Genomic DNA, 17,294 nt, shown 5'->3' with positions numbered 1-17,294 from the left:
ATTGCATCTATCCTTTTTGACCCTAGAGAAAGTTGCCTCAATCCAAGGAAGGAAGGAAGGAAGGAAAGAAGGAAGGAAGGAAAGAAGGAAGGAAGGAAGGAAGGAAGGGAGGGAGGAAGGAAGGAAGGAAGGAAGAATGGAAGGAAGGAAGGAAGGAAGGAAGGAAGGAGGGAAGGAGGAAGGAAGGAAGAAAAATAGAGGGAGAGAGGAAGGAAGGGAGGAAGGAAAAAAAGAAAGGAAGAGGGAGGGAGGGAGGCAGTAAAGAAGAAAAGGAGGTAGAGAGGAAAGGAGGAAGTGTTTATTAAGTATTTACTATGTGCTGGACATTTGGCTAAGCAGTAGGAATTAAGTACAAAAATTTAAGACAATCTCTGCCCTCAAAAGCTTATATTTAATAGGTAAAACCATCACATAAAGGGAGGGGTGATTGAATTTGAGAAAGAAGAGCAGTGTTGACTTCATCCTTGTTCCCAGAGCTAAAGGAAATATGGTGGCCAGGCTGGTAAAAGGAAAATGATTGGAAACAGATCTAAGTAAGATTACTTCTGGTGAGGTCCCACAAATCCCATTGCCTCTGGCTGAGATGGTACACCATGTTGAAGCTGGAGGCTGATGGACAAGACTATAGTTTGAAGCTGACCTGGGAACAGCAATTATCCAGAGGCAGGTTTTGAATCCAGACCTCCCAAGCACTGGCCACTATACTATCTGAATTTTTGATAAATGTTTATAAATCTTTGAAATTTAAAAGATGCTCAAAGCTGATAGACCCCTATGCAATCATCTCATTGAGGAGTGCAGGAAATTGGAGCCCAGTGACATTTTAAGTGACTTTCCTAAGGTCACATGATTACATAGTGGCAGCCTCCAAGCAAGAACCCCAGAAATCCAACTCTTGAGCCAAAACCCAATCACGCTGCCTCTCTGACATTCAAAGATTAGCAGAAGCATTCAGACACTCCCCTTTATCGGCAAAATAATGAATATCAAGAATAGAGATCCAGCATAATCTTGCTAATATATGACAGATCTCTTTTGAAGTTATACAAAGCAGCAGTTGCAAACATAGAGAGGAAGGTTTTTGGACATTTTTCAAAGCTCACCTAACCATTTGAAGATTGGCAGGCCCTGGACGAAGCCTTGGAGATACAGAGAGGGTCAAAAGCTCCAGAAGTTCACAGTCTAAGGGAAAGAGTTGACATTCAAGCAAGTATGTGCAAATAGGATAACAGGGCCCAATGGAAATCATCTCAGGGGGAAGGCACTAAGATTAAGGAGGACTGGGAAAAGGTCTCTTCTAGAAGGTGAGGTTTAGCGGAGACCAGTAGAAAGCCAGAGCCAGGAGCAGAAATGTAGGGAGAGGGTGTTCTAGGTCTGGGGGAAAGCCAGTGTAGACACTCAGGCCTGAGAGATGGACTAATGTGTATGAGGAGGAACAAGTGTTACTGGATCACAGATTATGGAGGAGGGGTAAAGGTAGGAAAGGATCAGATTATGGGGAGCATTATATATTTGATTCTAAATACATAAGAAAACCCCTAGAATTAGCCAGACAATATGGTCAGACTTGAACTTTAGGAAGATCAGTTTGACAGCTGAGTGGGGGCGGGGTGGATAAGGCAGGGAGACCAACCAATCAAGTGGCTGGGACAGCCCAGACAGAAAGCGGTGAGGGCCTGCGCCAGGGTGGTGACAGAGTCCGACAAGAAGAGGGGGTTGCCAAGAGGGGACTGGAAAGGTGAATTTGGCAGCAGTTGCCAACTAATTAGACTTGTGAGAAGGAGAAAAAAATAAAATGACCCTGACTTTCAAGCTTAAGTGATTGGAAGGACAAGGAGTGCATGAAAAAGTAGTAAGGAAATTGGGGGAAAGGGTAGGTAACTCAGTGGAAAGTTCACTGGACCTAGAATCAGAAAGATCTGAGTTCAAATCTAGCCTAGGACACTTAACAGCTATGCGACCCTGGACAAGTCATGTAACCTCTTTTTACCTCATTCCAGTGAAGAAGGAAATGACAAAGCACTCCAATATCTTGCAGCTGTGAAGACCCAGTGAATATAATGTATTTGTAGAGGACCTACTCAGCACGATCTCACGATTTTCCCCATCTTTGTTCAACAATAGTAAAATGTCTTATAGATGAGGAACCTTGAAATGAGAGAAATTAAACGAGCACATACATGACTAGAAAGGGACTGAAGATTTCTACAAGATCCAAATATTCCTATTGATGTCAGTGACCGTCCCTAAGGTAGCTGGGTAATACAGTGAATAGAGCATTGGCACTGAGTCAAGAAAGTCTGGGTTCAAATTCTGATGCAGATACTTACTAGTCCTGTGACCCCAGATTCAGTGTCAGTATACCTCAATATAAAAACGGAAAAAATGTGTAAAATGGGGAGAATAGTACCTCTAGAACCTTCCTCGCAGGGTTATGCAGAAGCCCAAGTAAGATAATGTGTGAGATACATAAATTCAGATCTTAATAAGAAGAGAGGAAGTGAGGTATACCTGAGATAAAGCCAGAGTGCAAGTCACCTAAAATCTCTGGGCCCCCAGCAACTCTAAAGACTACAAGTTGTGGGGCAGCTAGGTGGCGCAGTAGATAGAGCACCAGCCCTGGAGTCAGGAGTACCTGGGTTCAAATCCGGCCTCAGACATTTAATAATTACCTAGCTGTGTGGCCTTGGGCAAGCCGCTTAACCCCATTTGCCTTGCAAAAAACCTAAAAAAATAAAAAGACTACAAGTTGCGGATCTTCACTGAGCAGAGCCCAACTAGGAGCTCCCTTATCCTGTTGAAATCACAAAATCACTCAAAAAAAAAGAAAGAAAGAAAATACATAATGAAAGGAAACTACTATGAATTCAATAATTGTTCTTTTGTTAAATAAATTGCTACTTTGCTTATCACACTAGGGTCTACATACATTTGAAAAATATAAATAAAGACTGTCCTAAAAGTCTCTGGTAAGCTTTAGTAACTTAAAACTTTCCTAAGATTTGGGGGGAACCCTATATTTCTGCACTTAATTATTCCATACAGGATAGACATTTGCTCATTTATGGATTTGTGCACCAGCCCCTTACAGACTATGGTAGGGGAGGCCACTGGACAGGATGACCTTCAGGTCCCCTCCAAGTCTAGGTCCTGTCTACGGCGCTAGTGGTAGTTGTTCTATCCACGGCTTTGAACCAAGCCCACTCTTCCATGACTTACCATGTTCCTCACCCATCCAGGTTCTCCAAGGAGCAGCGACTTGCTTCTATGCCTTCATTGGTTTTGACATCATTGCCACAACAGGAGAAGAAGCAAAGAATCCCAACACATCCATTCCTTATGCTATTACTGCCTCCCTGGTCATCTGCCTCACGGCGTATGTATCTGTAAGTATGAAGTCACAAAACCATGGGAAAGACAGAGGGGAGACATGCTACAGAGGTCCCTTTGGACCTCCTTCAGTGACTATGAGTTGTGTTTTCTTCTCTGTTATCTCAAGATGTTTTTTTTTAGATTGTATGGATAGCTTTTACCCTTATATCATCTTCATTTCAAAATAAAGTCCACCCTCTTTCCTAAGAGAAAGAAAAAAAGCAGATCAGCAAAACTAATGCAATAACCAAGTCTAACAATCTATACAACATCCTATACCCATAGTCTCCCACTCTTGCAAAGAAGAGATGGACATTCTCCAGGGCTAAATTGGAGTACTAATCTTAGAGTGTTCACGTTGATTTGTATTCTTTCCATTTACATCACTGTCCACTGAATTTCTATGACTTGCATCAAATCAGTGCAATTGAGGTGATAGAATATTGGACTACATGGTTTCAGTCTCTAGTCCTGTTAAATGAAGCCCTGGGGGTCATGTGAAAACCCCTTAGGCCAAGAGGGAAAGAGAAAATGTGGGGCAGCTAAGTGGTGCAGTGGATAGAGCACGCGCCCTGGAATCAGGAGGACCTGAGTTCAAATCTGCCCTCAGACATTTAATAATTACCTAGCTGTGTGGCCTTGGGCAAGCCACTTAATCCCATTGCCTTGTAAAAAACCTAAAAAAACAAAACAACAAGAATAAATGTAACAGTCAACAACTTACAAAAGTTTTTGAGACTTGCTTCACAGAGTTTGTTGTGGTAAGTTTCTATCAGAGACAGCTCTGAAGTCATCTTCTTTGGCCTCAGTCTCAGTCATTTCTCCTCAGTATCCACATAGCCAAAAGCCTCTCAGTCTGCTGAAGGTGCCCTTCTCAACTTCCACTGAAGAGAAAAAAAATCACAGTCTGGTGTTACTTCAAAGAACTCATCGGTCTCTCCTTCAGAACCCCACCATTCCATTTAAATTGTGCTATTTCCTCTCTAGGGCATGGGAAGATCAAGGATTTGGACTGGAATAATGGGGTTGTTGGGTTCTCAGAGAAGATCATGACATCAGGGAGGTGATACCATCATGACAAGGACATGAATTGAATATGAGTGGGGGGGGGGGGGGGCCTCTGTTAAGTCACCAACCTCACTTTCTCCTCCAGGGCCATCTGGTTCAGTGATCAGATAGGAATCAGGATGACTGGAGGTGGCCCTGGATGGGAGGCGATCAGGGTGAGGTGACTTGCCCAGGGACTGGAATAAGTAGATAAGCTGAAGACCCTAAGACAGACAGAGAGAGAGAGAGAGAGAGAGAGAGAGAGAGAGAGAGAGACAGACAGACTACCCATGCTCACTCCCCTGTTCACACAGTTTCACTTCTGATCTCTGGACCAGAGTGACCCTGGAAAATACTTCAGGTTTGGGCTGCTGTCCAAGGCATCCACATCATCGACTGGCAGTATCGGGTGTGCAAGGCTGGGGCATTGTTCAGTCCCCGTGCAAGCGCACGTCAATGAGCTTCTGTCTTTGGGGCCTGCCAGTGCAAGAGAACCCAAATGGGCTGCCAGGAGAACACAAGGTCAAAGAGCAAGTCATGCCGAGAATCCAACAGGAGCACCAGCCTCTCCCTACTGGCCAAGAGAGCTGTCCCTAGCAATTTTTGAACCTGGGTGAATACACCAGCTTTACCTGGGACAAACTATGCCCTTTGTTTAACAGGAGACAGAAAGACAGAGAGACAGAGGGACACAGAGAGAGAGAGAGAGAGAGAGAGAGACTGAAGCAGAGAGACGGACAAGCAGGCAGACAGAGAAAAAGAGGGAGGGAGAGAAGAAGAAGAAAGAAAGACAAACAGAGAGGGAAGGAGAGACAGAGACAGAGATAGAAAGAGAGGGGGGAGGGATGAGAGAGAGAGAGAGAGAGAGAGAGAGAGAGAGAGAGAGAGAGAGAGAGAAAGAGAGAGAGAGAGAGAGAGAGAGGAGGAGAGAGAGAGAGAGAAAGAGAGAGAGAGAGAGAGGAGAGGAGAGAGAGAGAGAGAGAGAGAGAGAGAGAGAGAGAGAGAGAGGAGGAGAGAGAGAGAGAGAGAGAGAGAGAGAGAGAGAGAGAGAGAGAGAGAGAGATCTCATGAGACACCATGAAGCTGCTTCTTGGGAAGCTGCCATTCAGGGTGGGAAGGCGACAGGATGAGCTGGGGGAGGAGCTCATAGTGACCCATCATTTTGTAGCTTCTTGTTTTAATAAATGATGTGAGCTAAGGGGGACCTAAGCTCTCTTGGCTCTAGGCTTCTGGATGCAAGCACTATATCAGGACCAAAGCCTGAATCTCTCATCCTTGTTATGACTTTGTCCTTGAACCTGTCTCCAACTCCTCGCATCCCTTTTGCCTGGGATCTTCCATCTGGTCCCTTCCTCATTTGGCAGCACTGCTAATTAATCCCCTGAGGCTCTTCCCCAGATGTGGGAGGCTCCCTGCTTTATCTGCTAGGGTCCATATGCAGATGCCATGTGGCTTTAACTAGGATTGTGCTAATATTTTTAAGACTTGGCATGGCCTAACACCCAGAGCAGAGACATGTCTGTCTGGTGCCAATGGCCATAACAGAGGACTCCTGACTAGCTAATGGGTCATCTCATCATTCTAATCACTTTGGGTCAAGAGAGGCAGCATCATTTCCAGACCTCATTAAATAACATAATAAAGTCTTTGGACTTCTGTTAGTAAATCACAACTGGGAGTGATGGCCCATGCTTCCCATGCCTCCTGCCTCGCCCTCAAAGGTAATACCTCTTTCCTCCTGAGAACCCTCTTGAGCAATCATCCCCAAGGAATAACCAACTGGCTAAAGGAGAAAAAAAAGATTGGCAGGAAGATTTGGGGGAAGCACAAATCAGGCTTGGAAATGTTAGTTGTTTGGCTCATGGGCACACAGATTTAGAGCTATTAGAAAACAATTCAACAATTCCAAGCACCTCATTTTCCAGATCAGGAATCTGAGGCATAGGTAAATAAAGTTTCTTATCTGAAATCAAATTGGTAGTAAAGGCAGATCTGAGATTTGGAAAAAAACAACCTTCTACTGGGTCCCATTGCCTCATTGATGCGTGTGTTTAATTCCACTCACCTCAAAACTGAAGGCATTTTTCATCTGTACTACTTCCCCAAAAGTTTCAGTTGGGTTTTTTTTTCACAAGCTGAATAAGGCAGTGGATAGAAAAACTAGAAGATATGGGAAGACTTGAGTTCAAGTTCTGATGCAGTCATTTTTAATCTATTTGACCAAGAACAGGTCAATTCCTCAGTTCCCCCAGGCAGCTCTCTATGATTTCTGTTAACAAAAGGTGCCATCAATCTGCATCAGTGGAAAAGAGATCATCTCATCAGTGAAAAGCTAGGTCCAAAATAAAAATGATCAGTTAGACATTACTTCACCCTCTCTCCTGTCTTGGTCATTTTTTATAGCAGGAAGTGAGATCTCTGTGTGGAAGGGAGGTCTGTTCCCAGAGGCTGGAGGTTTTTATTTGTCTGTTTGTTTGTTTAAGTTTCTAAAAATAAAGGCACCCTCTGATTGGCAGCTCAAAGTGAGCAAAGATGGGAATCATTGAATTTTCCAGCTCACACTGGTCTTAAAGGCAAAGCCATTTAGTCAAATCCCTAGTCCCAACCACCCTAAAATCCTATCATCGGACTTGGAGAGGATGCTACTCCTAAGTATCTGGAGATGAAAGAGTAAGAGAAATAGCAAAAACATAGAAGGATCTCTAGGGAAACCCCACCAAGCCCATTGGTCTCAGTGATGCTTGGCTACAAGGACCAGCATCAGCAGCTAGCATCCAGTAACCACCATGATAAACACATATGAGACACCTGCTGTGTATGGAACATTGTGCCAATTAAAGAGATACAAAAGAAATAAGATAGGATTTCTATCCCCCGGCTCTTCCTAGTATGCACTGTCATTTCACTTCATGAAACTACATAATTTGAGAAAATTAGGAAACAGTGTCTCCCAAGCAACCAATAAGAGCTCTAATTATATGAGAAAACACCTATTCTTCCCTGAGATCTGATTAGTTCCACCTTTGGTGACCTCCTAGAACCCTGTAAAATAATCCTCTGTTGGTTTAATATGTGCCTTCCCCATATGCTTCTCAGCTGGCATCTCTCTCTCCTTGAACAGGTGAGCGTGATCTTGACCCTGATGGTTCCCTATTACGCCATTGACACCGAGTCCCCCCTCATGGAGATGTTTGTGGCCCATGGATTCTACGCTGCAAAATTCGTTGTGGCCATTGGTTCTGTCGCAGGCCTTACCGTCAGCTTGCTGGGGTCTCTCTTCCCAATGCCCAGGGTCATTTATGCCATGGCTGGTGATGGGCTTCTCTTCAGGTCAGTGCCAGGCTCCTGGAAATCTGCACCATCCTCATGTCCATCATGATCCCAGACTCAAAGTGGCTGTGGGTCAATCCCTCAGTTACTGTTAACCACTTTGGAGAGGTGCATGAGGAAAACGGAAGGTTTTAAAGGACTTTGCAAGAAGAGGGGCAGGATTTGGGTTTTCTTTTGAGAGGAAGGAGAGGGAGGTAGGGAGACAAAAATAGATTTTTGTTAGACTAAATCGATTTTTTTCTTGTTTTTTGGCAAAAAAAATTCTTGTTTGTTAGACAAAATAGATTTTTCTCGTTTTTTAAATTCAATTTATTTTTCAAAAAAAATTTGAAAAATTAAATTGAATTTTTTAAAAAAAACAAGAAAAAATTAGGGATATGATTAATGAGCCCCTCCAATGGGCCATCTTCCTTCCTATAATCAAAGTGTCCTCAAAAATTATCAGAATGACTCAAATGGCAAAGGAAAAAAGAAAGTAACCACGAGAGCCCAGAAGAATTCTGGAGCATCTAGATTCTAGAACAATATCCCTCCAACTCCTTCCAAAATAGGAACCACAGTGATTTGTTAAAAATAATCACCTCTCTGTCTCTGTCTCTATCATCTCTCTCTCTCTGTCTCTCTCTCTGTCTCTCTCTCTCTCTCTCTCTCTCTCTCTGTCTCTCTCTTCTCTCTCTGTCTCTCTGTCTCTCTGTCTCTCTCTCTCTCTCTCTCTCTCTATCTCTCTCTCTCACACACACACACACACATACACATGCATGCACACACGCACCATGGGAACCACACACCCCTTTGTGGATACTCTTTGGATTCAATCACCCTGTCATGTTAGAAATTAAATCATTAAAAACCTGGTCATGATTCCAGGTGGGTTGCCTCTTACTATGGAGGCGTTTTCAAGAGCCCGATCCTGGAGTACAAGCAGATGGGAGTTTTAATGGAACTATACTTAACATGTCTGTGAGTGGGAGAAACTTTGCCTTAGGATCCAAATCAATAGCCTTTGCTGTCAGTCTGGATTCTGCCTCCCACTCTTCAGTCTCGGAACCTCCCTGCCTTGGTTTCCTCATCTGTAGAATGAAGATGATCAAAGCACCTTCTTCATAAGGTTGTGTGAGGAGCCAATGAGAAGCTTGTGTAACGGTGGTCTCAGTATCATTATTAACCCCTGCCTCTCTCCCTTTAGATTCCTGGCCCACGTCAGCTCCTACACAGAGACGCCAGTGGTGGCCTGCATCGTCTCTGGTTTCCTGGCAGCTCTTCTCTCGCTCTTGGTCAGTCTGAGGGACTTGATTGAAATGATGTCGATTGGCACTCTGCTGGCCTACACCTTGGTCTCTGTCTGTGTCCTGCTCCTCCGATACCAGCCAGAGAGCGACATTGATGGTTTTGTCAAATTCTTGTCTCATGAGCACACCAAGAATAAGGAAGGTGTTCTGGCTGAATGTGAGAAGGAAGCTTGCTCTCCCATGAGTGAAGGCGAAGAGTTTTCAGGCCCGGCTACAAATACTTGCGGGGCCAAGAATTTACCATCATTGGGAGACAATGAGATGCTCATTGGAAAGTCAGACAAGTCTGCCTATACCGTCAACCATCCCAACTATGGCACCGTGGATATGACATCTGGCATAGAGGCCGACGAATCTGAAAACATTTACCTGATCAAACTGAAGAAGTTGATAGGACCTCGATATTATACCATGAGGATCCGCCTTGGCCTTCCAGGCAAAATGGACCGACCCACGGCAGCGACTGGCCACACGGTGACTGTCTGTGTGGTCCTGCTCTTCATCCTCATGTTCATCTTCTGTTCCTTCATCATCTTCGGTTCAGATTACATCTCAGAGCAGAGCTGGTGGGCCATCCTCCTGGTTGTCCTCATGGTCCTACTCATTGCTGCCCTGGTGTTTGTGATCTTACAGCAGCCAGAGAACCCTAAGAAGTTGCCCTACATGGCCCCCTGCCTCCCATTTGTACCTGCCTTTGCCATGCTGGTGAATATCTATCTCATGCTCAAACTCTCCACCATCACCTGGATCCGCTTTGCTGTCTGGTGCTTTGTGGGTAAGTAGGCCTTTTCCTTCAAGAATGACATGTTCTTTTAGGAAATTTTTGTAGGGTTGACTCAACACTCTTCTGGTGGAACTGGGCCACCTGCAATGTGAAAGAGGTCAGTGGACCCCAGGCTTCTACATTAATAAACAAATTGACCTTTTCTCATCCAGATTAACAACCTGTTCATTCCAGTGACCTTGACTCTGACAAACACTCTATTCAACAAGTATCCGTTGAATTCCTGCTACCTGCAAAGTGATGCTCCAGAAATACAATATAGCAGGGGAGCAATAACACTGATTAGTCATTGAGAGATGTGAGCTTGAACCCTGTAGCTACCCCTTAGTACTTGGTCCCAGGCAAACCATTCTCCCTTCTCCATCTTTCATTTTGTCATCACAAAACCAAGGGACTGGAATAGAGTAGGAGGTGTTAACTCTCTGATGACTTGGGCCCAGTTTGTAATGATTAATAATAATAGCTAGCATTCACACAGCACTTGCTACATCTTCGCTCTTTCAATTCTCACCGCAGCCCTGTGACAGGTAAGAGCCATTATCACGTCCATTTTGCTGATGGGAAAATTAAGGCTGAAAGATAGTAAGTTACTTGCATGAAGTGACAGAGGTAGGTGTCTGAGGCAGGATTTGAATCTGGGTCTTTCTGACTCCAACGCTAACACTCTATCCATCACACCACGTATCCATCTCTCTTTTACAAGCTGGGGAACCCTAATAACTCGTCCTCAGAGTAATGTTTTTCGTTGCATATAACAAAATTCATAGGATTACCAAGAAACCTGAATACATTGAAATAAAAATGCAATTATTTTCCCCATTCAAGTTTATAGATTCCAGGCTAAGATTCCTGGACAAGAGAATCTCTAAGATTCTTTCATCCCTAAAGTCTAGGCAGTGCCTAGAGATCTGGCATTAGTTTTTAAGAGAAAAAGCCCTGGTTTCAAACCCTTGCTCTGACACTACATACTATCTGAATCCCTCAAACATTTAACCACTTGGAGCTCCCTGGCAGAACAGTTGGTGATCTGAAGTAGACGTGTTGCTCCAGTGAAGGAGGTAAATAAAGACAAGTAGATGATGGTGATCGTCCTTCATTCTCAAAGAGGACCGTGACATCAGGGACCATGCCAAGCGCATCAATTGGATTTGAGAGAGGGGAGGCTGCGCTAAAGCCCCAGCTTCACTTTCTCCTCCAGAGTCATCTGGGTTCAGTGACCAGAAAAAAATCAGGATGACTGGAGATGGTTCTAGATGTGAGGCAATCATGGTGACGTGACTTCCCCAAGGTCACACTGCTAGTTAGGGGTATGGGTCTGAGGCTGGATTCGACTCCCATCTTCCTGACTCTAAGGCCAGTGCTCTATCCACTGCACTACCTAGCTACCCTACCTGGTAGAAGAAACCGTGAGCCATAAGCAGTCTGAGAGTTCAGGAGAGATGGAGATTTTTCAAGCTAGGATTTAAGGAGGAGACAGAATCTGAACTGAGCCTGGAAGAATGAATAGAGTTTAAATAAGATAAATTAAGAGAAGCAGAGTTGAGAGTAGATAGAGGCAGGAGGATGGAAGGCAAGATGAGTGGGAGCATTCCTTTCCCTGCTTCTTATACTTTCAACACCCACTCCTGCCATCCACTTTTTCAACATTTCACTTCCCTTCTCAGAACCCCAGTTTCTTAAAAAAAAAACAAAAAAACAACCACTCACTATGTGCCAGCCACTGTGAAAATCATTGGGATACAACAACAACAAAAAAGAAAGTGTTTCAATGAAGGTTCTGAATTATTCAGAGAATCATGAGGATCATCTAGTCCAACCTCATTTTTTTTTAGGTTTTTTTTTTTTTGCAAGGCAAATGGGGTTAAGTGGCTTGCCCAAGGCCACACAGCTAGGTCATTATTAAGTGTCTGAGACCAGATTTGAACCCAGGTACTCCTGACTCTAAGGCCGGTACTTTATCCACTATGCCACCTAGCCACCCCAACCTCCTTATTTTAAAGCTAGAGAAGGCAAATGGTAGCAAAGATAGGATTCAAATTCACATCCAGTTATAGATTTCATGGCAGACTTTGATATCTGGAGAATATTCAAAGGAAAACAATTGGAATGAATTTCCAATTCATATCAAAGCAGGATCAGCTAAAAGGACTAAAGTTGGAGAAAAGACTACTCAGTGAAGTAGAAGATTCTGAATAGCTGAAGGATGGATTAAACTTGCTCAGGGTGGTCTCCAGGGGCAGAACCAGAATCAATGAGTACAAGTTACAAAGAGGTCAGTCCAAGCCTGGCAAAAAAAAAAGAGAAACTTTCTCATGATTTGAGCAGTCCAAAAGTCAATTGCTTTGGGTAGTAGTAAGTTCCCCATCCCTGGGAGTCTCCAAAAAAAGTTTGAAAGACCATTTGGGGAAGATGATGTAGAAAAGATTCTAATTCTATATGGTCTACAACCCTTGAGTTTTCTTCCAAGTCCTGACTCCAGATTTGGGTCTCTTTATCCTGGACTATATGTATTTGCTTTATCATTAAAACCCTTTCAGGCTCAAACATTTTGTTGTCCTTGTGTCCTCTAATCCTAAGAATACATTTCACTGGCAAAGCTGTAATAGACACCAGATTCTCAAGAAGTTGCCATCACTCCAAGAGAACCCTTTAAAATAGAAATGTTTTCAAACTCTCTTCCTTCCCAATCCTGCCTTCATTTGGCTCGAAAAACAGTTGGTCAGTGGAAGCTATCTATTCTAAGAGAGGTAACCGAAGAGGGTACAATGATGGATTATTTTGTTTTATTCTTGTGGATAAATGATTATAGCATTCAAACAGAATTACAGAACATTAGAGATGAGAGAAGCCTTCCTGATCCTCCTATTGCAGATGAGGTATCTGAGGCCAGAGGGATGAAGTGATGTGTTCAAGGTCACACAGACCGGCAGAGGCAGAAGTGAGAGCAGAATTAAGGTTATCTAGTTCCAGGAAAGGGTTTTCTTCTGCATCATGCTGCCCCCCAGTGGAAGCTGTCATTTTACTCTGGCTTCAGATCTGAGTTTGTTATTTTTATTATGATTATTGTTACTATTTACTAATCTGTACATAATAACATTTTCTTCTTGCTAGAATCAGAAAGGACTGTCTTTACTGGAATACATTTGTTGTCCTCTGCAAAGCCTATGGACTTATGATTTCATCAGTATGAGATGCAGTGATGCAGATGACCCACCTTATGATTGGTGACCTATCACTTAGAGATTTTGAGTCCTCTGAAATGATTCATCACTTGTGGTCAAATATATAGGAAGTAGGCAAGGAAGGATTGAATTCAGTTCTCTTCATTTCTTTCCATTATACCATAGATAAATATCCTGCCTGTCAAATAGCTTTTTTAATATAGTCATTTCACAAAGATTGTCCTTTAAGAATCTAAGGCCAGAGGCACACTGTGGCAAAATAGAATGCTGAATACAAGCTGTGTGACCCTGGGCAAGTCACTTAATCTTTATGGTGCCTTGATTCCTACATATGTAAAATGGAGGTTAAAGGAGCAACTACCTTAGAAGGTCGTTGAAGGAATCAAATGAGATAACAAAGATAAAGTGCTGTGTAAATGCTAGCTATTATTATTATGACTGTATTCATTTCTAGCCTCTCCTGTGGTACAAACTAAAAACTATTCTCTAGAAACTTCTTCCATTCCCTACATGTCTAAGGGTCAACCTTAGGTCGTCCAATATAGGGAAGACTCTCTTGTAGAATTTTATGCCCCAGAACTTTCCATCACAGTGAAGCAAAATAGTAGAGCCTGACCACCTGCTGCCACCATCTGTAGATATGGGGTTTCCTTCTCACTCTCCTTGGTCATTGGACTCCTAGTTTCTCGAAATCACAAAATCCCAGGAGTACAGACTGTTCGAGTTGGAAGAGATCTCAGAAGCTATCACATCCAACCCACACCTGCTCCTTGTGTCTTTGCTGACGCAATTCTTGGAGTAGAGAATAGTTTCATCTGGATAGAATGTGTGACTTAGAGCTGAGCAGATAAACAAATGACCCCTCTCTTCTTGGTTTATTTTGTATAACAGCCACCCCATCCCCATCCTCACCCCCACCCCAAAGTAGGCTTTAAAAAACCTTACCAGGTGACATAGAATAATCACCCATTATCTAAATCTTTTGGCCTAAGCCTCAGCCTTTCCCCTTTCAAATCTCTATAAAGCTGCCAAAATAGTACTGCTAAAGTATAATTCAGGCCATATCACCCCAAAGCTTTGGTAGCTCCCTAGTGCCCAATGACAAAACTCTATTAGCTAGTGGTTTTTAAACCATGGATAGATGTCAATGGGTTTTTAAATTAGGACTTTTAAAAATATGTTGATGACCATATTTCAATATAATTGGTTCCCTTTGTAATCCTTTGTATTTTATTTTGCACATTTAAAAATATTATTCTAAAAAGAGGCCTGTGGGCTTCCCCAGACTGATAAACACTTAAAGCTATAAATTGATTCTATCCTGTCTTTCTAGGCTTCTTACAGATTATTAACCCTTCATATACTACATTTCCAGCAAGGCGGTCTATTTGCTGTTCCCTGAACTCAGCACTTCATCCATATCCTACTTCCAAGTCTTTGCCCATGTCTAGAATGCATTCCCTCTTCATTCATACCTTTTAGAAGTCTTAGCCTCCTTCTAGACTTAATCCATATTTATCTCATATGGGAAACCTTCTCTGATCCAACTAGTTATTAGCGCTTTCTTCCTTCTCCCCTCAGATGACCATCTACATATAGATTTATCTGATGACATGTTATCTTCTCAATTAGAATATAAGTTCCTTGAGGGCAGGGACTGTAGTCTGGTTTTTCTACTTTGGAACCCCAACAATTTAACATTGTGCTTAACCTTACAGCATGCGCCCAAGTGCATGTTGGATTGGATGGGGTTGAGTTGGGTTGGGTTCAGTTGGGTTACAGTTGGGTTGGGTTGGGTTATAAACTGTAGGATCACAGGTTTGAGAGCTGAAAGGCTCCTTTCTAGTTCACTCCCTCATTTTTCAGGGGAAGCTGAATCCCAGATAGATAAAAAGATTTACTCAAAGTCACAAAAGTTACAAGTAGAAAGATTAAAGATGCAAACTCAGGCCCCAGTACTCAAGATCTAGTCAACTTTCCCCTGAACCACATTCTCTTTGGAAGACCAGTAGAACCATTTCCGAATGGAATTTCTCACAAAATCTCCATTTCTTTGGAAAGTGGGGGTTTCTATGTTAGTTTCCATGCTGTCATTACTTGATAAGCTTCCTTTTTGTACATTTTTCTTCTCTCCCTTTTGATAAGCAAAGATTCATCATATCATATTTTGCAAGAATGTTTTTGCTAAAGTTTTGACCTTCAGAAACAACAGAACTCGTACAACATAATGTAGCCAATGTCCCTACAGAATCACCCAGCTTTTGTTTCTTTTTTTCCCAGAGCTGAGAAAAGGAATACAAATATCAAATGTTCATTAAGCCCCACAAAGGGAGCCCCAGCCAAAGAATATTTTTGTTTTGCTCACTGGTAATACATTTGTGTAAAAGAAAGTCTAGTATTGTTCATATGGGCTTCAGCTGGGAGAGATTCAGCAAGTGTGAAAACATCGTTAGGGAAGAGAGAGCACAATTGTCTTTCCTATGGCATCTTTCGAGTCCCCGGGGTCAGTCATTCCCTGAAATTCTTTAGCAAAAATCATATCTTTCCTGTCATCCCAAGCATCCAACTCTTGCCAGTTCTTCATATTTTTAAATTATCTTTTTTGATATAATAGTGAATATTTGCTTAACCAAGTACCCCAGTATTACCCTGTGGTTTGAGAAAATGATACTCCAAGTCCTTTTTTATTTAATCCAAGCATACAACTCTTGTCAACTCTTGATATAAAAATTGCTCTATTTAATATATGGGGAAATAACAGAATGAATATTTACTCAACCAAATCCCTCGGATCACCATGTGATTTGTCTTAGATATCTGGAATTCCCCATTAAAATAGAAGTACCCTTGAGAAAAGGACAGAGTTTAAAAATCTTATATCTGCCAATACTTTAACCACCTTTTCACAGAAGCAATGTAATGTAGTAAAAAGACCTTTGGATCTGGAGTAAAGTAGTCCAAAGGGCAGTGGATAGTGTAATGGACCTGGAGTCAGGAAGACCTGGGTTCAAATCCAGTTTCAGATACTTACTAGCTATGTGACCCTGAGGAAAATCATTTAACTATTTGCCTCAGTTTCCATATCTGTTAAAGAAGTTGAAGGATATGGCAAACCACCCCAGTCTCTCTGCCAAGAAAACCCTAAATGGGGTCATAAAGAGTTGATCACAATTGAAAATAACAACAAAAGTCTTGGGTTCCACTTTTAATTCTTAGGACTCAAAGCTGGTGATTTCCCCTAGAGGACATCTAGTCTAGAACCTTCACTCTGGAGACGAGAAAAGCAGCAAAAGAACAGATCAAAGTCACACGGCTACTAAATAAAAGCTGGGATTTCAATCCAGGTGCTCTGATTCCAAATCCATTCTACCTTATACCAGCCACATGAACATGTATAAGTCATTTTATATCTCTTGACCCTGACTGAATTATTTGTAAAATAGAAGAAATGATGCTTATACTTCCCCTGGTGAGGGGAAAAGTGTTGGTAAATCTACATATATGTGGCTTGGGGCCATTTTAAATCCTAGCTAGGATTAGAAGCATGTCTCCCCACCCCCTCCCTAGCCTCCTCCCTTGTAGGGGGACAAGAAGTGCCAGTAAAGGATATTGGGAAATCCAGGTTCAGTTCAATTCAATAGAATTTATTTAGCACCTACTAAGTGGCATAGGGAGACAAAAATAAAATAGCCCAACTTCCAAAGTGCTAACAGTCAGCCAGGAAAACACATACAACATTTACACAGATGGATATTTGCACAATATAGACTCAAAGAGTAAATAAAATGTAATATTGAAAGTCAGGGAGCATGAGAACATGGAAACTGGAAAGGCATCCAAAACTAGGTGAAGACAAGCCAACAAGTATTTATTAAACTTTTACTTTGTTTCAGGAACCAGAGGCACAATTCAAGGTAGCATCTGAACTGTGCTTTAAAGGAAGCTAAGAATTCTATGAGGTGGTAATGCCCAGATTTGGGGTACAGCAAAGACATAAAGGAGGGAGATGGAATGTTGTAATATGGAGTCCTAAGAATCCAGTTTGGCTGTAATAGAAATTGCATGAGGGAGAAGTAATGGAAACAATCTGGAAAGATGAGCTGGAATGAACTAGAAAGAATTTTAATTGCCATAGAGGAGTTGTATTTTATCCAAAGGGCAAGAGGGAGTTACACAAGTTTATTGAGGAGAGAAGTAACATGGTCAAACCAGCACCTTAGTGATTTCAGATTAGTGGCTATGTAAGAGATTTGTTAGAGAAAGGAGAACTTGGATATAGAGAATTTAAGT

The 17,294-nt window shown here is 42.4% G+C and overlaps 1 protein-coding gene across 1 annotated transcript in view; it reads left to right on the top strand.

Moving 5' to 3' along the window:
* SLC7A14 (solute carrier family 7 member 14) overlaps window positions 1-17,294 on the top strand; it is a 91,211-nt gene that overhangs the window by 52,300 nt on the left and 21,617 nt on the right. The window contains exons 4-6 of the mRNA XM_074192519.1: window positions 3,240-3,386; window positions 7,541-7,749; window positions 8,936-9,813. Of these exons, the coding sequence (XP_074048620.1) occupies window positions 3,240-3,386; window positions 7,541-7,749; window positions 8,936-9,813 (1,234 nt within the window). The remainder of the gene's footprint in view (window positions 1-3,239; window positions 3,387-7,540; window positions 7,750-8,935; window positions 9,814-17,294) is intronic.

Source organism: Macrotis lagotis, chromosome 6, assembly GCF_037893015.1.
Source record: "Macrotis lagotis isolate mMagLag1 chromosome 6, bilby.v1.9.chrom.fasta, whole genome shotgun sequence".
Taxonomy (NCBI): Eukaryota; Metazoa; Chordata; class Mammalia; order Peramelemorphia; family Peramelidae; genus Macrotis; species Macrotis lagotis.
The sequence above is the reverse complement of the archived record's forward strand: the minus strand, read 5'-3'. Positions and strand labels throughout refer to the sequence as shown.